General features: G+C 54.3%; 6 protein-coding genes across 6 annotated transcripts in view; 3 read left to right on the top strand and 3 right to left on the bottom strand.

Annotated features, from left to right (window-relative positions):
- Positions 1 to 796: 796 nt before the first annotated feature.
- MONBRDRAFT_38116 (uncharacterized protein) lies at positions 797 to 4884 on the top strand (the record flags this gene model as incomplete). Its single annotated transcript, XM_001748059.1, has 11 exons — positions 797 to 1066; positions 1180 to 1338; positions 1487 to 1570; positions 1672 to 1731; positions 1837 to 3223; positions 3333 to 3461; positions 3572 to 3634; positions 3746 to 3996; positions 4092 to 4217; positions 4441 to 4689; positions 4780 to 4884. 11 exons carry the CDS (start codon positions 797 to 799, stop codon positions 4882 to 4884), a joined length of 2883 nt encoding a protein of 960 aa, XP_001748111.1.
- A 175-nt stretch (positions 4885 to 5059) lies between these two features.
- Positions 5060 to 5526, bottom strand: MONBRDRAFT_10290 (uncharacterized protein; the record flags this gene model as incomplete). Its single annotated transcript, XM_001747985.1, has 2 exons — positions 5060 to 5221; positions 5320 to 5526. 2 exons carry the CDS (start codon positions 5524 to 5526, stop codon positions 5060 to 5062), a joined length of 369 nt encoding a protein of 122 aa, XP_001748037.1.
- Positions 5527 to 6940: 1414 nt separating this feature from the next.
- On the top strand, positions 6941 to 9591 carry MONBRDRAFT_27607 (uncharacterized protein; the record flags this gene model as incomplete). Its single annotated transcript, XM_001748058.1, has 6 exons — positions 6941 to 7034; positions 7154 to 7598; positions 7741 to 7828; positions 7987 to 8793; positions 8924 to 9236; positions 9365 to 9591. 6 exons carry the CDS (start codon positions 6941 to 6943, stop codon positions 9589 to 9591), a joined length of 1974 nt encoding a protein of 657 aa, XP_001748110.1.
- Positions 9592 to 10026: 435 nt separating this feature from the next.
- MONBRDRAFT_27606 (uncharacterized protein) lies at positions 10027 to 14297 on the bottom strand (the record flags this gene model as incomplete). Its single annotated transcript, XM_001747984.1, has 14 exons — positions 10027 to 10212; positions 10325 to 10402; positions 10497 to 10566; positions 10670 to 10989; positions 11104 to 11267; positions 11356 to 11613; positions 11732 to 11817; positions 11931 to 12004; positions 12111 to 12770; positions 12873 to 12937; positions 13022 to 13123; positions 13200 to 13294; positions 13422 to 13508; positions 13588 to 14297. The coding sequence occupies 14 exons, from the start codon at positions 14295 to 14297 to the stop codon at positions 10027 to 10029; spliced, it is 2955 nt and encodes a 984-aa protein (XP_001748036.1).
- A 261-nt stretch (positions 14298 to 14558) lies between these two features.
- MONBRDRAFT_27605 (uncharacterized protein) lies at positions 14559 to 14963 on the top strand (the record flags this gene model as incomplete). The annotated part of the gene is made up of 1 exon (XM_001748057.1): positions 14559 to 14963. The coding sequence occupies one exon, from the start codon at positions 14559 to 14561 to the stop codon at positions 14961 to 14963; it is 405 nt and encodes a 134-aa protein (XP_001748109.1).
- A 216-nt stretch (positions 14964 to 15179) lies between these two features.
- The window catches only part of MONBRDRAFT_10287 (uncharacterized protein), a gene marked incomplete at both ends in the record, with an annotated part of 7092 nt that continues 5315 nt past the window's right edge, over positions 15180 to 16956 (bottom strand). Inside the window, 2 exons of the mRNA XM_001747983.1 lie at positions 15180 to 15314; positions 15824 to 15956. Of these exons, the coding sequence (XP_001748035.1) occupies positions 15180 to 15314; positions 15824 to 15956 (268 nt within the window). The remainder of the gene's footprint in view (positions 15315 to 15823; positions 15957 to 16956) is intronic.

The following is a 16956-nucleotide window of genomic DNA, read 5'->3' as shown; positions in this document are numbered from 1 at the left end:
CGCCATAACAATTTCAGAATAATTCTTCTGACATAGTCGACACAAGAGGAATAGAAAACGCGTGTTCTGAACGGTGCGCTTCGCGAATATGAAGAGCACCCCTCGAGATTCAAATGGGGTCAAAGTATAGCACTTTAAGTTTGACACACATACAACCGTGACCCCCCTGTTCTCACAACGCCCCCAATGCTTGCGAGAAAACAATGCAACACGAAAGTCCGCCTTGTCCAACGGTTACTTGTGTTCTTCCCTCTTGTTTTCTCTCTCTCTTGTCTTGTTCTCTCTTCTCTCGTTCTCTCTCTCGTTCTCTCTCTCGTTCTCTCTCTTTTTCTCTCTCTTGTTCTCTCTTGTCTCTCTCTCTCTTCTCCTCTTCTCTTGTTCTCTCTCTCTTCTCTTGAATCCACTGACATTCACACTCTTCTTTTGTTTTCCCTTTTCAGCCTTTTTCTTTCCCCCCTTGCTGCTTCTCCTTTTGGTGGTTGAGAGTGCGACGAAAAAGGTCAGTGGCGGCACCCTCGGCGGCGTTTGGCGGTTCACTGCCATGCTGGATCAGAAATTGAATGCATCAGGCTCCAAGAGTACGCGGTACTCTAGGGTTCTTTGGCCATTCTTTCTGTAGCTCGGCCCTATATCCGATGCTCACTTGTCCCGGTCCCTCTCTCTCTGTTTTCTGGGCACACACAGGTCACAGGACTTTTTTTTTTGGACGCAAAGGCTTTGGGGTTTGCTTACAAACCCCACTCTTTGATCCTGATCTTTCCGCGAGCTTGAGCCATCGCTGTTTGAAAGAGTCGTCATGACGCCGCTTTTCTTGATGGGCGGGGCCTTGGCCGTCGTGGCCCTGGTCTTCGTTGCCGTGAATTGGATGGCCAAACCCAAGGAAGAGTCATCCCCAAAGAGCAAGCAGGCGAACAAGGGTGCCACTGCTGCTGCTCCAGCCACCCCGGCCCAGGCCCCACGCAAGCGTCGCAACAGTGCATCGCGCACCGTGATCTCCGCCGAGGAGAAGGAGCGCCGCCGCCGTGAGCGTGAGGCTCAACGCATCGCCCTTGAGCAGGATATCAAGGTGAGGCTGCATTGAATCGCTCGCATCAGCTCTCCACAGGACTTGCAGGCCTGCGGGAACGAAGACCAGGTCGCGCCCCTTTGACTCTCGCCCACCTGGTTTGCCATCATCAGCGCAAGGAAGCCGAGGCTGAAGCCGCCGCAGAAGCCGAGCGTCAGCGCAAGGCCAAGGCTGCCGCCAAGAAGCGTGAAGCTGAGATGCTTGAAAACAACCGCCGCCAACAGCAAGAGGCCGAGCAAATCCGCGCTGCCAAGCTGCAGCAGGAGAAACCAGTACGTAATGATCAGCGCCCTTGCTTTCTATATCCACCTGCGGGCGGGCTGCCTGTCCCTGCTGAGCCGGAGGTGCTGGACCCTCGCATGCTGGCATGCACATCACCTGTCCTTTGTGCTGATGTATGTCGGCCGCCCTCTGCTACAGCTCAATGCTTCTGCTCTGGAAAAGGCGCGTGCCGAGAAGGAAAAGCGTCGCGCTGCTGCCCAAGCGGCCGAATCAGAGGCCAAGGTCAGAAGTCGTTGGCAGCTCAGACACTTCAAAGTGCCCAGCTTTGTGCACGACACCATCATGAAGCCTCATGTCCCCATTCTAATGTGCCGTCAACCCAGCGCAAGCGCGATGAACGACTGCAACGCCTGGAGCAAGAGCGCAAAGAACTTGAACGTCGTGTAAGCCATCTCTGCTCTTTTTTGCCAGACTGTCCCCGTGTTACTCTGGGGTGCCGTCACCTGGTGCCCATGAATGCATGCTGCTCGCCATGCCGATGCTGATAGCAAGAGGAGAAGCGTGTAGCCCTGGAGCGTCGCGAGCAAGAGCAGATTGAGAAAATGCGCCAGAAGCTGCAGGTATGTTACCAACTGAAAGGTGAACGCAATCGTTTTGCAGCCATCGCCGTCTTAAAGTTCGGGCGTTGTTTGACCTCGCGACAGGAGGACAAGGAACGCGAGGCCAAGGAGCGCGAGGCGCTCCGCCGTCAGCGCGAAATGGAAGAGGCTGCCCGACAAGAGGCTGAACGCAAGCGTGTCGAGGAGATGGAGCGTCGCTTCAAGGAGCGGGAGGAGCGCGACCGTAAAATTCGGGAGGCCGAGAAGGAGCGCGAACGCAAGGCCAAGGAAGAGGAGCTTCGCAAGGCTGAAGAGATGAAGATGAAGGCCGAGCAGGAGCGTCTTGAAGCTGAGCGTAAGGCAGAGGAAGAGCGTCTGGCCGCGGAGAAGGCCGCCGCAGACAAGGCTGCTGCCGAAGCTGCAGAGAAGGCTGCCGCGGAGAAGGCTGCTGCCGAAGCTGCTGAAAAGGCTGCCGCTGAAAAGGCTGCCGCTGAAAAGGCTGCCGCTGAAAAGGCTGCTGCCGAAGCTGCGGAGAAGGCCGCCGCCGAAGCTGCTGAGAAGGCTGCTGCGGAAAAGGCTGCTGCGGAAAAGGCTGCTGCGGAGAAGGCCGCCGCTGAGAAGGCCGCCGCTGAGAAGGCTGCCGCTGAGAAGGCTGCTGCGGAGAAGGCTGCTGCGGAGAAGGCTGCTGCGGAGAAGGCTGCTGCTGAGAAGGCCGCCGCTGAGAAGGCTGCTGCTGAGAAGGCCGCCGCTGAGAAGGCCGCCGCTGAGAAGGCCGCCGCGGAGAAGGCTGCTGCGGAGAAGGCCGCTGCGGAGAAGGCTGCTGCGGAGAAGGCTGCTGCGGAGAAGGCTGCTGCGGAGAAGGCCGCCGCTGAGAAGGCCGCCGCTGAGAAGGCTGCTGCTGAAAAGGCTGCCGCTGAGAAGGCTGCTGCGGAGAAGGCTGCTGCGGAGAAGGCTGCTGCGGAGAAGGCCGCCGCTGAGAAGGCTGCTGCTGAGAAGGCCGCCGCTGAGAAGGCCGCCGCTGAGAAGGCCGCCGCTGAGAAGGCCGCCGCTGAGAAGGCCGCCGCTGAGAAGGCCGCCGCTGAGAAGGCCGCCGCTGAGAAGGCTGCTGCGGAGAAGGCTGCTGCGGAGAAGGCTGCTGCGGAGAAGGCTGCCGCTGAAGAATCGGATAGCGATGAGGAGGAAATGGCAATGGGCGGCGATGGTGACTTTGATCCCTTGGATATGATGGCACCCAGCGACGAGTGGCAGCACAAACAATCTTGGGAAGATGAAAAGGAACCCGAAGCAGAGGAGCAGCCCGAACCTGAGCAACAACCTGAGCCCAAAATCTCTCTTGGTTGGTGCTTGTCGCGGCGTGACTGCCAGATGTGGCGTGTTGCATGAGGCGCAACTCTTACAGATCACGCTTTGGTTAACGTTTTGCTGTTTTCTTTTTGCAATATCAGAGGAGAAGCAGCGCTTGTTGCATGATGCTTTGCTTTTCCTGATGCGCCGCATCCAACAATTGGACCAACCCACGGATTCGGGCTACTCAGGCTACGCTGAGGAGTATGAAGGCATTACCGAGGGAAATGGTGCGTATTCAATACCCTCACTTTTGAAGCATTGGCATAGTACCTGTTTTGCACACCGCCTCTCATTCCGTATTCGGCGCTGTTATTCGTCTCTTTCAATCAACCCACAGACAACACTTCCCAAGCCACTCGTGACAACCGCCTGCTGAACCGCTATTCCAACGTGACTGCGTGTACGTGCAAAGCTTCCAATGGACTCTTGTCTCTGTTTCCACAGTGGCATGGGTTTCCTTCAGCGTTGGCCATTTTGATGAATCCCTTTCCTTTGCTCATGCCATCCGTAGACGACCACAGCCGTGTCAAGGTTGCACCCACGTCACACAACAACAATACTGACTATATCAACGCTAACTTTGTGGATGGCTATCACGGCCCGAAAGAGTTTATTGCCACTCAGGGACCTTTGCCTGTGACTTGTGTGAGCTTTTGGCAAATGATTTGGGAGCAACAAGCTGTGGCAATTGTCATGGTCACGGCTTTGATCCAAGGCAACCGTGTCAAGTGCCACCAGTATTGGCCCGACGAAGCTGCCACGGTCAGTTCGCTTCATCTCTGCCTTCAAGACGAAAGAGATGGGAATGCCCACCGTGTCAGACTTGCTCAGCTCGGTTGCTGTTGATGCTTATGCAGAAGTACGGTGATGTCATTGTTCGCCCGCTCTCTCAAGAGGAGAACAAGGTCTATATCAAGCGTGTCTTCCAGTTGCAAAAGGATGGCGAGACTCGTGAAATCGCACAGTTTGAGTTTTTGAACTGGGTACGTGGCCCACTCATCGTCAAACTGTCGTTTCTAGTCGGCACGCTTGCTTTTTCTGTGTCTGTATCTGTGTCTGTGTCTGTGTCTGTGTCTGTGTCTGTGTCTGTGTCTGTGTCTGTGTCTGTGTCTGTGTCTGTCTGTCGCTGATCTGTCGCTGATCTGTCGCTGATCTGTCGCTGATCTGTCTCACTTGTCTTCTTGGGACACTTTGCATTCGACTTAGCCCGATCACGGTGCGCCCGACTCTACGATGGACATGATTGAGTATCGCACTGCGGTGCGCTCGTACACGGGTCTTAAAAACAAACACCCCATTGTTGTCCACTGCTCTGCGGGTGTCGGCCGAACGGGCACATTTATTGCTCTTGATCGTTTGTTCCGTGCCGTGGATCATGCGGACCTGGAGAACCTTGATGTTCGTGCTGTTGTCGCCAACATGCGTCATTCGCGCACCATGATGGTGCAAGCCCTGGTAAGCTGAACGCGCATCAATAATGGTCTGAACCTGTGTTTCGAGTTTGGACTCGCAACCTGCACTGACCAACAAATGCCATGCGCACAGCCACAATACGAGTACATTCACAAGACCTTGAAGGACTACATGATGCAGCAACTGCGGCAAGTGAAGCAAGCCCTGGCCACCAAGGCGACCGTGTCAAGCGTCTAAGCGATGGCCCTCCCAACCCCCGACTTGTGATCGAATCACCCACCAGCGGCTCTGTCTCACAGAACCGACCAAAAAAAGCGATTAACTTGACATTGTCCACATGACACATTGTAAGGCTTGTTAATCAAATTTCTTTTCTAATGAATGGCACGTGTAATGTGTGCGCCCGAGCCACCTAGCCAAAATACACGTAGATGAGGATCATAAGAAGACTGGTCAAGGCCATGCCACCAAAGAGAATGTAGCGATCCTGCTCCGTTCGCTGCTCAATCAATCGCATCACAGTGTTGGAAAGACCAAGTTGATTGGCAATGTCCAGAGCACGGCGTTGAATGCGCTGTGTTGGGTACGATTGAGCAAACGTGTGAGGAAAAAAAAGCAGAAAACGAGAGCGCGTCAAGGGTCTTGCCAACATCGCTGTGGAGCTGATCTTACCTTGAGCGTGTCTTTTTGTGAGGCGAGATCGGAGAGCACGCCACCGGCCCGATTCAAAAGACCGTCCACGCCCGTGTTGGCAGCCAGCAATCGGTCGTGGTGTTCTAGGTCTGCGTCATCAATGAAAAGCGCGGTCGAGTCCTGCCACACGGCGCACATGTAGTCGAGGACAGGGTTGTGAGGAGGGCAGCTTTTGACGACGGCCATCCCAAAAAGTCAAGTGCACCGCTTGCCGGACCATGCGTTGGATGCCACCTTGCAGCAGCTCGTCGCGCTCTCGAGCCTCGCGTGCCTGAGAAAAGCAAGCAGGGACCAGAAGGTCGGAAAAAAATACGAAAAAAAAAGGTGGCTGCAGCTGGTGTCGGACAAGCGTCCAGACCAAGGTGAGACCGACAAACCACAGAGTCTTTTTGTCGCAAATGAGCTTGATACGCGGCTGTGATATCTTTGAGCTCGGTATAAAGCTCTTCAACCCGGCTGTCGAAGGAGAGAAGTGGGGGGGAGGCAAGTGAGCGGGTAAATCGTGTACGAGCGCCTGTGCTGTGCAGAACAGGGAAGAGGGCAAGGGTAGCATACGGGGAGAGCGCTTCGCGGCGATCCACTCCTGCATTGGCCAGCTTGTCCATGAGCAAGTCGTATATTTGACGGAATCGCTGCAATTGCAGGCTTGTCTCGTTTTCTACATTGTGTATGCAGGGACCATCCATGGTGAAGGTGAGCTGCGGTGCCAGGGCCTCGATAGTGCTGTTGACGCGTTCCAAAATGCAGTCTTGAGCCAAATCAAGCCAGGCGACTGCTCAAGGACGACGGCGGCAAAAGATTTACCAAGTTGAATCTGTTGGTTTCCTGCCTTCATGTGAGCCAGCACTGATAGTCGCTGGTGCAGCTCAAGCCGCAGCCTTGAGGTGGCAAAAACAAACAAACCAGAAACCAGTCATGAGTTGAACGAGTCAAATCGCATAGTACCATGCAGCTTGTTAGGTCACGAGGCAGACGAAAAGGCGCGCGTGGTCGAGAGGGGCCATCTGACCTGGAAGCCTCGTTGAGTAGCGCCTCCATTTCCAGATGTGCTGTGCTGTAAGAATGGATCAGTGAGTGTTTCTCTTCACCCTTGGCCAAAAGCCATCGGCGTGCGCCACTGTCACCGGGACGCGAGATGCTGCAGCGCTTCGAATGTGTCCTCTATGCAGTTTGCCGACTGCTCCGTGTCTACCGTCGAGCCAACCACCCCCGATGCGCCCTGTCGCAACGAGAGAGAGACAGAGACAGAGACAGACAGAGACAGACAGACAGAGACAGACAGAGAGACAGAGACAGAGAGACAGAGACAGAGAGACAAAAAGACAGAGAGAGAGTGAAAAGAGAGACACACAGACAGAGACAGACAACTCACTCACAAAAGAAAGAGAGACAGACAGAGATCAAGACTTTCTTCTTACAAGAACGAAGAGAGACACAGGGCGAAGAGAGAAACGAAAGAGAAACACGAGAGAGAGAGAGAGAGAGAGAGAGAGAGAGAGAGAGAGAGAGCACGCCGTCATTGTCCATTTTAGTTCAATCAAGTCCGATGCGGGCGGTGGCCTGTTCGACCAGGAGTATGGGGGCACAGCGTCGGGCAGGAATGCGCCAGCGCGGTCGGGCAAGTGTCTGGCTCGGTGTGGTGTCCATGTTGCTGCTCTTGACACAGCCAACTGGCGCTTGGATTGCGGTATCAGGTGAGAGTGTGGTGGGCGCTCATCAGTTAAATGTGGCGTGCTTGCATGAGGGATGATGCATCGAGTAGACTCACTCGTTGAATTGCCGCCCGGCCCTGACCAACAACAATTGTTCACAGAGGCAAACACGACAACCGAGGGAACGACACTCGCGGGAATGACAACGACCGGGACCTTGGCGCCGGAACCGTCCACAACCACGACAGCCGAGGGGACGACACAGACGCCTGAGTGGCGCACAACAACAACAGCAGCACCGGTGCCCGAGGGGACAACGACCGAGACCTTGACGCCGGGACCGTCCACAACCACGACAGCCGAGGGGACGACACAGACGCCTGAGTGGCGCACAACAACAACAGCAGCACCGGTGCCCGAGGGGACAACGACCGAGACCTTGACGCCGGGACCGTCCACAACCACGACAGCCGAGGGGACGACACAGACGCCTGAGTGGCGCACAACAACAACCCCGCACGTTTCCCCCTTCACGGAATTCCTCTGGATCACGGATGTGCACTATGATCACTTTTATTTGGACGACACCTCATCCTGTAGTTCAAAGTCAGTCTGCCCTTGAGTCCAGACTCGTCAGCTCTACCAGTCTGTTTATCGTTTGATTGGAATGGCACTTCACCCAGTGCGTCCGTTTCTGGAAATTATGTGGCGTGCATGACTAACCCGTGCAATGGTTTCACACTTGTAGCGTTGGAGACTCTCGGCCCGAATTTGGGCGCTCTGATTGTGATGCCCCCTTTGCCTTGTTGAACGTCTCCTTTGAGGCAGCCAAGCTTGTGCGTTTGTTTCAGCTATTTTTCGGATATTTTCAGTGCACTCAAAACACCTACCTGCCCCCCACCCCTCGCCCCGCTTTCCTTCTTTATGTATCAAGCACCATCGGCTCGAGCAAACAAAAATCTTCTCACTTGCCCGCCATGCCCCTCTTTGCTAGGCTCTGCCGGACCCTGGCTTTGTGCTTGTCACCGGAGACTCCGTGCGCCACGACATGGATGAAAACTTTCCCGATAGCACGAAACGCTTGCAACTGGTTCACGACACGCTGCAAAACGTCTCCACTCTGCTGGATGCACACTATGAGCGCAGCCTACGCCTCCACTCACCGGCGACTGAAGCCCATGAGGCTGTTCTAAACACCTTTGGTAACAACGACGTCCTAGTCGACTATCAGATGGATCTCGGCACCAATAACACCCTCCTGCGCGCTGTGGCTGATGCTTGGCGAGCAGTGCTCACTCCAGCTGAAACTCTCGATGTGCAAACCGGTGGTTATATGGCCCGAAACGTCACCGAGCACCTGACGATCATCTCCATCAATACAGTGCTCTACTCCTTCAAACGCCTTCCCGCCACTGGTCGCCTTCTGCCCGACCCTTATGGACAGTTTGCTTGGCTCATCAAACAGCTTGAGCTCGTTCGTCAGACCAATCGTCAGGCTTATATTGTTGGACACATTCCCCCTGTGCTGGACTCATACTTTCATACCGACGATCAAGTCAAGAACGAATGGGCCGAGCATTACGTGCAAACCTTCTACGAAATTCTTGCCCCCTTCTCCGAACAGATTCGGGCCTTTCTTTTTGGGCACTTGCATAAAACCGAGTTCCGAGCCCCTCCGCCAGGTGTCAATTTGTCCGCCCCCATCATTCTGTCCTGCGCGTTGACCCCCAACTTCGGTAACAACCCGAATTTTGCCACCGTTGCGATTCATACCAACTCGAGTCAAGTTGCAAATATGAAGGTGTGAACATGTGTACGCTGGCCGTCACTCATGTGCAGCAAACTTCAAGTCTGCGCACGTTTGCATGTCTGCGCCTTGGCTTCCTCATTGCAACAATTCGCCTGTGTGCTTGTGTGGCCCCTTTATTCAGTTTTACAGTGCGCCATTGGTAGTCAATGGTACTGATGGCTTGCTGCCCACCATACCTGCATTCACACAAGTGGTTGATATCATGCAAGCTTATCCCAAGCTGACATGGAACGCCGAGGGCATGAAGTGGCTTGCCTGCGAGATCTGGTCCAACGCCACAGCAAAAGCCTTTTTCGAGCAGCACATCCAAAAGGCTGGCTCGAGACTTAACGTTATCGAACACTCGACCCAACAATGGTACTGTCTCATGACCCACGCTTACGCAAGCGAATACAAAGCCTGTCTCGAGCTTGAGCCCTCGTATTGCACTGCAGGTGGGTCCCTGCTGTCCGGAATTCTCCACATATTTGAGCCACCGAATGCATTCGTGTCAAAACCCCGGCGTTGCACCATCCTTGGCTTCCTCTTCTTCGTTCTCACGTTGCGTCGTGCTTATTTATAGCATTGACCACAACCACGCCAAGTTCCACCACCGTGGCGCCAAACAAGAGCAACAAATACAAGCCTTCTATGGGGATGGCCGTGGGTATTGGGGTGGGCTCGGTGGTCTTTGTCGGACTGACTTTGCTTCTCGCCACCTTCCTGTCACGCCGTCGATCACCCATGAGTGAATACCAGGCACTCATTGTGAACTATAATGAGGAGGAAGAGCACATGGGAGTGATTTGAAGTTGTCTATACACGAAGAGCGAAATGACGGAGCTCGGCTTCAGTTGTTAGCGCACGTACGCGTGGAGCAGCGTGTCATCACGCCCGTGTCATCAAGGATTGGGAAAGAGCAAGGACGATTTTTATGATCACATGATCAACTTTGCCTGGCGTAGCGCGCCCACGCTATGCGTGACATCACACTTGAAATAATCATGTGGCAGAATATAATCGAACGTGGTCAATTTGTGTTTGCACCATCAGAAGATCCGGGGGCTGCACAGAATAGTCGATACTTTGCAAATAAGGGGACAAACAATCTCCCCTCGCGAGACGCCACAGCGGCAAAGCGCTCATCATTGGGACTCAGCTACCAGCTCTGCAGGTAGGCGCCATTCAAGGATGATGGCTCGAGGACATAACAATACAATGCAAGACGGGATCATTGGACTGCATCTACCGCGCACGATAAGTGGCAACCTTGGAAGCACGACCACTCATGGCCTCACGAAGGCTGGCACTTTGGCGAGCAAAAATGTTGTTAGTGGGTGGCGCTGTTTTGCTGCGCTTCAAAGCAGGTCGGCGTTGGGCAGCATTAAACTTGGTGGGATGATGCTGCTTGCGGGCTTGCTTGGCTGAATTCTGTCATGTCCACAAATTGGCTTATGAGCTCGCTGGTGGCACTCTGTTAACACGTACGACTTGGCACAACAGGGAGAAAAAAAAAACAAAAAAAAAAACTGAGGAAACGTACCAGCGAAGCGCTGCCATCCTTTGACGATTGGCTGCTGCTGTCTGTACGGAACACGTATGCTTGACCTCCATTCACACCCTGTCAAGACAGAGCGTCGTGCCAAAGATGGGCGTCAAGACCTTGAGATGAGAAGGGACGGCTGAAATTAGTGAACTCGGTGCATAAACACCACCTTATTGCTGTTGGCCGTCATGCTTTGCAGTCGCTTAACCTTCTTGGGACTGAAGTTCAAAAAAGATGACCTAAGAGGTGTCAGAGAAGCACATAAGAGGGGACACGAAGCAGCTGGCCAGGCAGCGCTCTCGTGGGCAGTGCTCAAACGCTCAATGCTATGCTGGAACGCACTTGCTGCTGCTATGTTCGCGGACTAGTAACGGTGGTGTGAATAGGTCATCTTGAGAGTGCTGGGACTGACGCGAAGGGCGTGAGGGACGGCTCGAGCCATCGCTGGTGGTGCGCGGCGGTGGGGCCACGCTTCGGGCAAGTACTGCACTCATGCAGACATGTACTTGCTGCGACTCTTCATCAATGGCTGTCAGCGTCTCAGTAATGGTTTCTGTGTGTTCACGCCGGCGAAACGCGGCAAACTCCATCTTGCGTTGGACGCGCTCCAAGACGATGCGTGATTCTTCTGCGTCTTCCTCCTCGTCGGGCGATTCGTCCTCCTAAGGACAAACACTCGTCAAAACCACCCCAGCTCCAAAAGTGCCAACTCGTCGGGCAAGTGTGCTGCCTTTTCACCCTGCTCAAACATGCGATTCTGGCAGCAAGCACCTTACCACGACAATGGTCTCGCTTTCTTGCATAAACGAGGTACGGCTCCCGAGGCTGTGTTCCTCTGGCTCGCGAAGATCGCTAGCCCGGCGCTTGCGAGATTCGCGCCGAGCTTTCATAATTTCGCGCCTTCGTCGTCGCTCCTCCTTCGTGAGACGACGACCTTTGCCTGAGTTGTGACGTGCAGTCGCATGTCCATAGTAAGGCCAAACAGAACCAGGGCATTGTCAACCCCCAGACCCCCAGTTGAAACTCACGTTCAGCATCCTCGCCCACGTCTTCATCAAGCACGCTGCGCTTGTTTTGCAAGAGGTGGGAAAACCCAGCCAGCTCGGCTTCAGCCTCTGTAGTCCTTTGCTGTTGCCTAAAAGCGGCAAGGTTCTGGGCATCTTCGGCACCCTCCGACTGCTCGTGATCCACGAAGCTACCGTCCACCATGGCTTGTGTCGCATCATCCTCGTCAGTGCCATCCTCCTCCCCTGATACAGCAGCTTCGCCATCGACAAAGGCCGAGGCTGTCAAGACAATGGTGAGGTGGTGTGCATTTTTACGAGCAACAGGTGTTGAAGAAAAGACACGGTATGTTTGCTGCTGCAACGTTATCTGGTGCAAGGTGATGGCTAAGTTGCGTACTTGGGGGGAGGGGTGTTTCATCCGGCTGCGGGATTGACTTGAGATGGTGCGCCTCGCCAGCAGCTTGCAGGGGAGTCCTCGACCGCCTGCCCAGGGAAATAGCACACGCCATGCATGAGCAGTGTTCTGACTTGGCGAAACAGGGACTAGGTACTGCTGCAGGAGCACCCATGACAAATTCATTTGAGCATGCACGCACCGCGCCCGCTCATCTAGGGCTTGAGTCAAAAACTGGCCCGAACACAAGCCCATCAAGTCTTCGTTGTCGTCAATCTATGCACCACTCAAACGATGAGAGCTGTAGCTGGAGCACGCGCGTGCGGGGCGAAAGCTAGTTTAGGAGACAAGGGGCACACGCCAAATAGCTTTAGCCACTCACCTCAAAGCGAGGAACATCCTCTTCGTCCTGAGTTGGACGATTCAGGTACGCATCCAAGCCAAACTTATCGCCGCTGCCAGGATTGGCGGTGGAATCCGCAGCCAAGCTTGCCGTGGGGGAAGCCGAAGCTTTTCCCGAGTTGCTAGCCTCCGAGGGTGCAGCTTGGCCTTTAGATGGTAGCTGCGGCTTTGGCGGTACCTGTCCGAATAAGACAACAGTGGATTCTGTTTGCAGGCGTGGGAGTGCTGGTGCATGAGTAGGTTTGTTGGCTTCCTCCTGAGCGGCGGCAAGCAAGCGCAATGCAGCTGCGTCTTCTTCGTCTTCTTCATCGTCTTCGTCTTTGTCTTTGTTTTTGTCTTTTTCGCTCTCGTCAGGCCGCTTGGAATCAACACCATCCCCAGCGTCGCCTTCCATGGCATTGCTGTCTTCGCCGCTGATATCTGCGACGCCTTCACTGCCATCAGCTTCCTCGTCGCCCTCATCGTCAGTCGCTTCATCCTCTTCTTCATCAAGAACTTCTGCGTCATCCTCCCCCTCATCGTCCTCATTTTCGGAGCCGTGGGCCAGCAAGTCAGCGGCTTGTTCCTCATCAAAATCCTCCTCATCCATCCGACGGACAGCCTCGTCGCGCTCGTAGAGAATGCGACGTTCGCGAATTACCTAAACAATCAAGGGCGCGCGTGCAACAACATCAAGGTCGATACTATTCCCCCTACTCAACAAGAACATGCGGCTGGCAATGCATGGAGTATGTGAACGTACTCGCTTTTTCAACTGAGCTCGCAAATCCTGACGACGAAGCAAGCCGTCGTCGGGTGTCACTTCAACTGGAATGATGCCCCGCCAAGATTACGGGTGAGCGCAAGCTGACAAAGTCACGTCACAGGTCATCTGGGTGATTTGGACCGGACCTGGATTGAGATCAATATGCGCGCCCTCGCGCAAAATTTGATTGTGTGACGGACTGTCTTCTGATGAGGTCGTGCGCTGGGTTGTTGGGGCTGATGTGGTACCTGAGATTAGCACAAACCGAGGTGAAGTGAGCGTGGCTTTTGCTCGGGGCACACATTGCATGGCGCTGATACGAACGGCGAATGCCGGCGCCCAACATAGGCTTGGCTTGTAGTCGCTGAAGGGGCACGTTGCGGAGCAATCGCGCTCGTGGGTTGAGGGACGTTGCGTGTCTACACAAGACACAAGACCGTGCAAGACAGCGAAAGGGAATACAAACCGACAGGCCACCAAATGAGATTATCGATTCGACTAGCAAGGCAGCAAGAGCAGGGGCTGCCAAACTCGACCACGCCTTACTTTTTTGCTGAGGATGAGACGCCAGCACGAGCAAAAATGCTGGACAGCGCATTCATAGACTTGGTGGCTGGTTGATGCGCCCGCAACCTGAAGGAGGACAGTCAAGGCAGGGAAGGCTTGAGTGTTGACCAGGACCTCGTGGCGGTTTCAACAATCAAACACGCACCGCAATGTCTTTTGCTCTCGGATCAAGCGGGCAGATTCGCGCTTCTGTGCCTCGCGTTCCTCGGCCCGGAGGCGCTCCAGTTGACGCTTGGACATTTTGGATGTACGTTCCGTCAAGGAGGAAGCATCGGGCTTTGTCTCAGTTTTGGCGTCGGGCTCACTCACTACACTGCCATCATGTTGCTCCGGGTTTGTTGAGCCAGCGGCCAACTTGGCTTTGGCCGAGGACTTGAAAGCTTGAATGGTGGATTGGGGCGAGGCATGTCCCTCTTCGTCGTCGTCCGTATCCATGGCAGCAGCATCACTTTGGTGTCGGGATACCGGCGAGTCGCTCCGCGCCTTGCGCAGGGGCGTGGCGGGCCCAGACGCCTGTTGTGCCGGAGTGGGTGACTCGGGGCCTCGCGAACAGCTGTCAAAATCAAAATCGGGTAGTTCAAGAATGTTGTATGCAGCCTGTTCAAGCATCTGAGGTTGTGGCAAATCCTCCTCGTCATCACTAGTCGGAGGACTGATCGTTTCCAGGTGTAGCAGAGCAGAGCTGAGGCCCGCAGGAGCCGAGGATTTGCTCTCGCTGCAGACCGGTGGTGCGGGCCTCGGCACTGACACGGGATCCACTGCTGCGACGGGCGATTGCGTGGCCTGAAGTGAGAGAGCTTCGTCCTCCTCGTCATTGGCCAAGGACACGGTGGGCAACATAGCGAGTGCCGCCATGGTGTCTGATTGGTCTCCCCCAAAACCGAAAGAGGTCACTTGACGGCGACGCCGACGCCGACGCTGCGAATGATTCGCGACGCACGCGCTGCCGTCAGCGCAGCGTTCGCTTCCCACAGTACGATATAGGGCATCCAATGACCCACAACCATGCAGGACCAAGTTGAAAGATGATTAAATACCCACCAACCGCTCTGATCAACCAGGACACAACGGCAGCGAGCCAGGTCAGCGAGGCAGCACCCAAAGCAGCACGCAGCGATGGAGCGCCAAAAACAAAGGCACGCTCTTTCAAATGGGCGCCAAAAGAAGAGTGACCGTTGTGACCGTTTTTTTTCTCTCTCTCTCTCTCTCTCTCTCTCTCTCTCTCTCTCTCTCTCTCAAACTCTCTCAAACTCTCTCTCTCTCTCAAACTCTCTCTCAAACTCTCTCTCTCTCTCTCTCTCTCTCTCTCTCTCTCAAACTCTCTCTCAAACTCTCTCTCTCTCTCTCTCTCTCTCTCTCTCTCTCAAACTCTCTCTCTCTCTCAAACTCTCTCTCTCTCTCAAACTCTTTCTCTCTCAAACTCTCTCTCTCTCAAACTCTCTCTCTCTCAAACTCTCTCTCTCTCAAATCTCTCTCTGTCTCTCTCTCTCTCTTCCTTTGTTTGCCTGTTGTGGCTTGTAACGGTCCTTTTGCGGTTGATGCAGAGAGTGTGATGAAAAGCACACATTTCGGTATCATAAACTTGCTATCATTATAGTGTAGTTTATCGACTCAAAACTGTTGTGAAAATGATGGTGTCGAATGTCAGCATGATGGCACTTCCAAACAACAAAGAAGACAGGCAGACATCCCCCCATTCTGGAGCTCAGACTGGGCAGAGAGGGTGAGTCGGGGCTTTTACTCTTTTTTGAGATAATCAATGGTGTTGCCACTGTCCACGTGCTGAAAGAAGCGCTCGCCGTTTTCGACGGTGAACGAAATGCCTTCGGCCTGATCCTTGGCCACAATGTCGTTACGAACAAATGTCTTCACCTGCAGGCGCAAGGCATCGATACAACATTCGTTGGACAGACCGCGACCAGAGGAGACCCCAATAAGCCATAACGGGATGAACGGTTTGAGTGCACAGGAGAACAAGGAGCCAGCAAGAGGCATTTCTGCACCCAAAGTCACAAACCTCTTTCGCTGCCAGATCCCCGCGACGCAGAAGCAATGCGTGCAAGTGGTTGTATGAGCAATCGGGAAAGTCTTGCCTGGCGCGAGAAACCCCATAAATAGATGAGAATGAACAGTCGCGTCAAATGTAACCACAAGCTCTGCGCAATGGCGCTCCACAGGTGGCATGTCTTTCAGGTGTGCACGTACTTGAGCTTGAGCCACGACATGCGGATCATGCTCTTGGACGCCGCCAAGATCTGAAAAACAGCGACCAATACTAGCACGATATCGCGCTATGCACATGTCATAAGCACAGCCGAAGCCAATCAGAGCCAAGAGGGGAGAACAACGAAGCCCGAATCCAAGAGGGCGCTTGGACTTACGCCGTTCTCGTCTTCGACCATGTCAAAGTCTTCAAACAAAGTTGCCAAAATGTTCTTTTCTCGCTCGTAATTTTCCAGCAAGGCATCTCGGTCATCGTCCGTTTTCAACGTCAGCGGTCCCTTCATCAGCATCCTGAACATCAAGTGCATGCATTCACAGCAGGTGGCACGCCAGTCAGACCGCCCCTGCTTCTGCAGAGTCAAATCATGGTGATCTTTCAAAAATAAGGTTCCCAAGCTCAACAGCACGCACGTCACATAGCTTGTCATGAGTCGGCGATGCACTTGGTACATGTAATCGTAGGTCAAACTGGTCAGGCAAGCGCCCCGAAATGAGTGACCTGGGCCTGCAGTTCAACGGTGTGTCATATAAACGGAGTCGTGTGGATCACGTGATCGTACTCTGGGTGCAGATGCAATTGAGCGTCCTGGAAATAGTCTCGCACGGTAGCCGCAATCGTTTCAAGTGCCTTGCGCGAACGCAGCCTACGGCAAGTTTGGGCGTATCTGGTAGGTCAGAAGAAAAGGCACGCTCACAAATCCAAAACAGTGCCGTGCGCCACGCACCACTTGAGATTGTACAACTCGTCGCAGAATGGTTGAATGTCACACCAGGAAACAGCCACCAGCACTCGGCACGCCACCGAGGAGAGACGAAGAAACTCTGTTGTCAGTGTCGCAATGCATTGGAACATGCAGCATGAGCGCGAGAAACACGAGGACAGAAAAGGAGGTCACATGTTTGCTTGAGCGGCTCGAACCTTTGGATAGGCCTTGCAATCGTTCCTCTGCTTGACGATACTCTGTGGAGTCAGCTGAAAAGTGACCTTCAAGCCGGCTGGTGATCTGAGTTCCAAAATGCAAACTCTTGTCAGGCGCACGGACTACAAGTCAAGAGGACAGCTCCACAGGCGTCGCCTGGACACCTCTTCGTCTGGCCGCGCCTCAAAGTCGGGCTGTTACAGGCACTCGCATCTGGACAAACACACTCATGCACACCTGATAAATGTATTGCCTGGAGCGGCTGTAGTTATTGGCAGCAGCAATAATGTGTTCAAACTACCACACGACGTTGCATCGAAGGGGGGGGGGGGGGGGGGGAACAAAAAGGCGGGGAGGTCAAAAGGGAGGGC

Source organism: Monosiga brevicollis, genomic scaffold, assembly GCF_000002865.3.
Source record: "Monosiga brevicollis MX1 MONBRscaffold_20 genomic scaffold, whole genome shotgun sequence".
Classification (NCBI taxonomy): Eukaryota; class Choanoflagellata; order Craspedida; family Salpingoecidae; genus Monosiga; species Monosiga brevicollis.
Note: the sequence above shows the minus strand (reverse complement) of the source record. Positions and strands in the feature narration are given on the sequence as shown.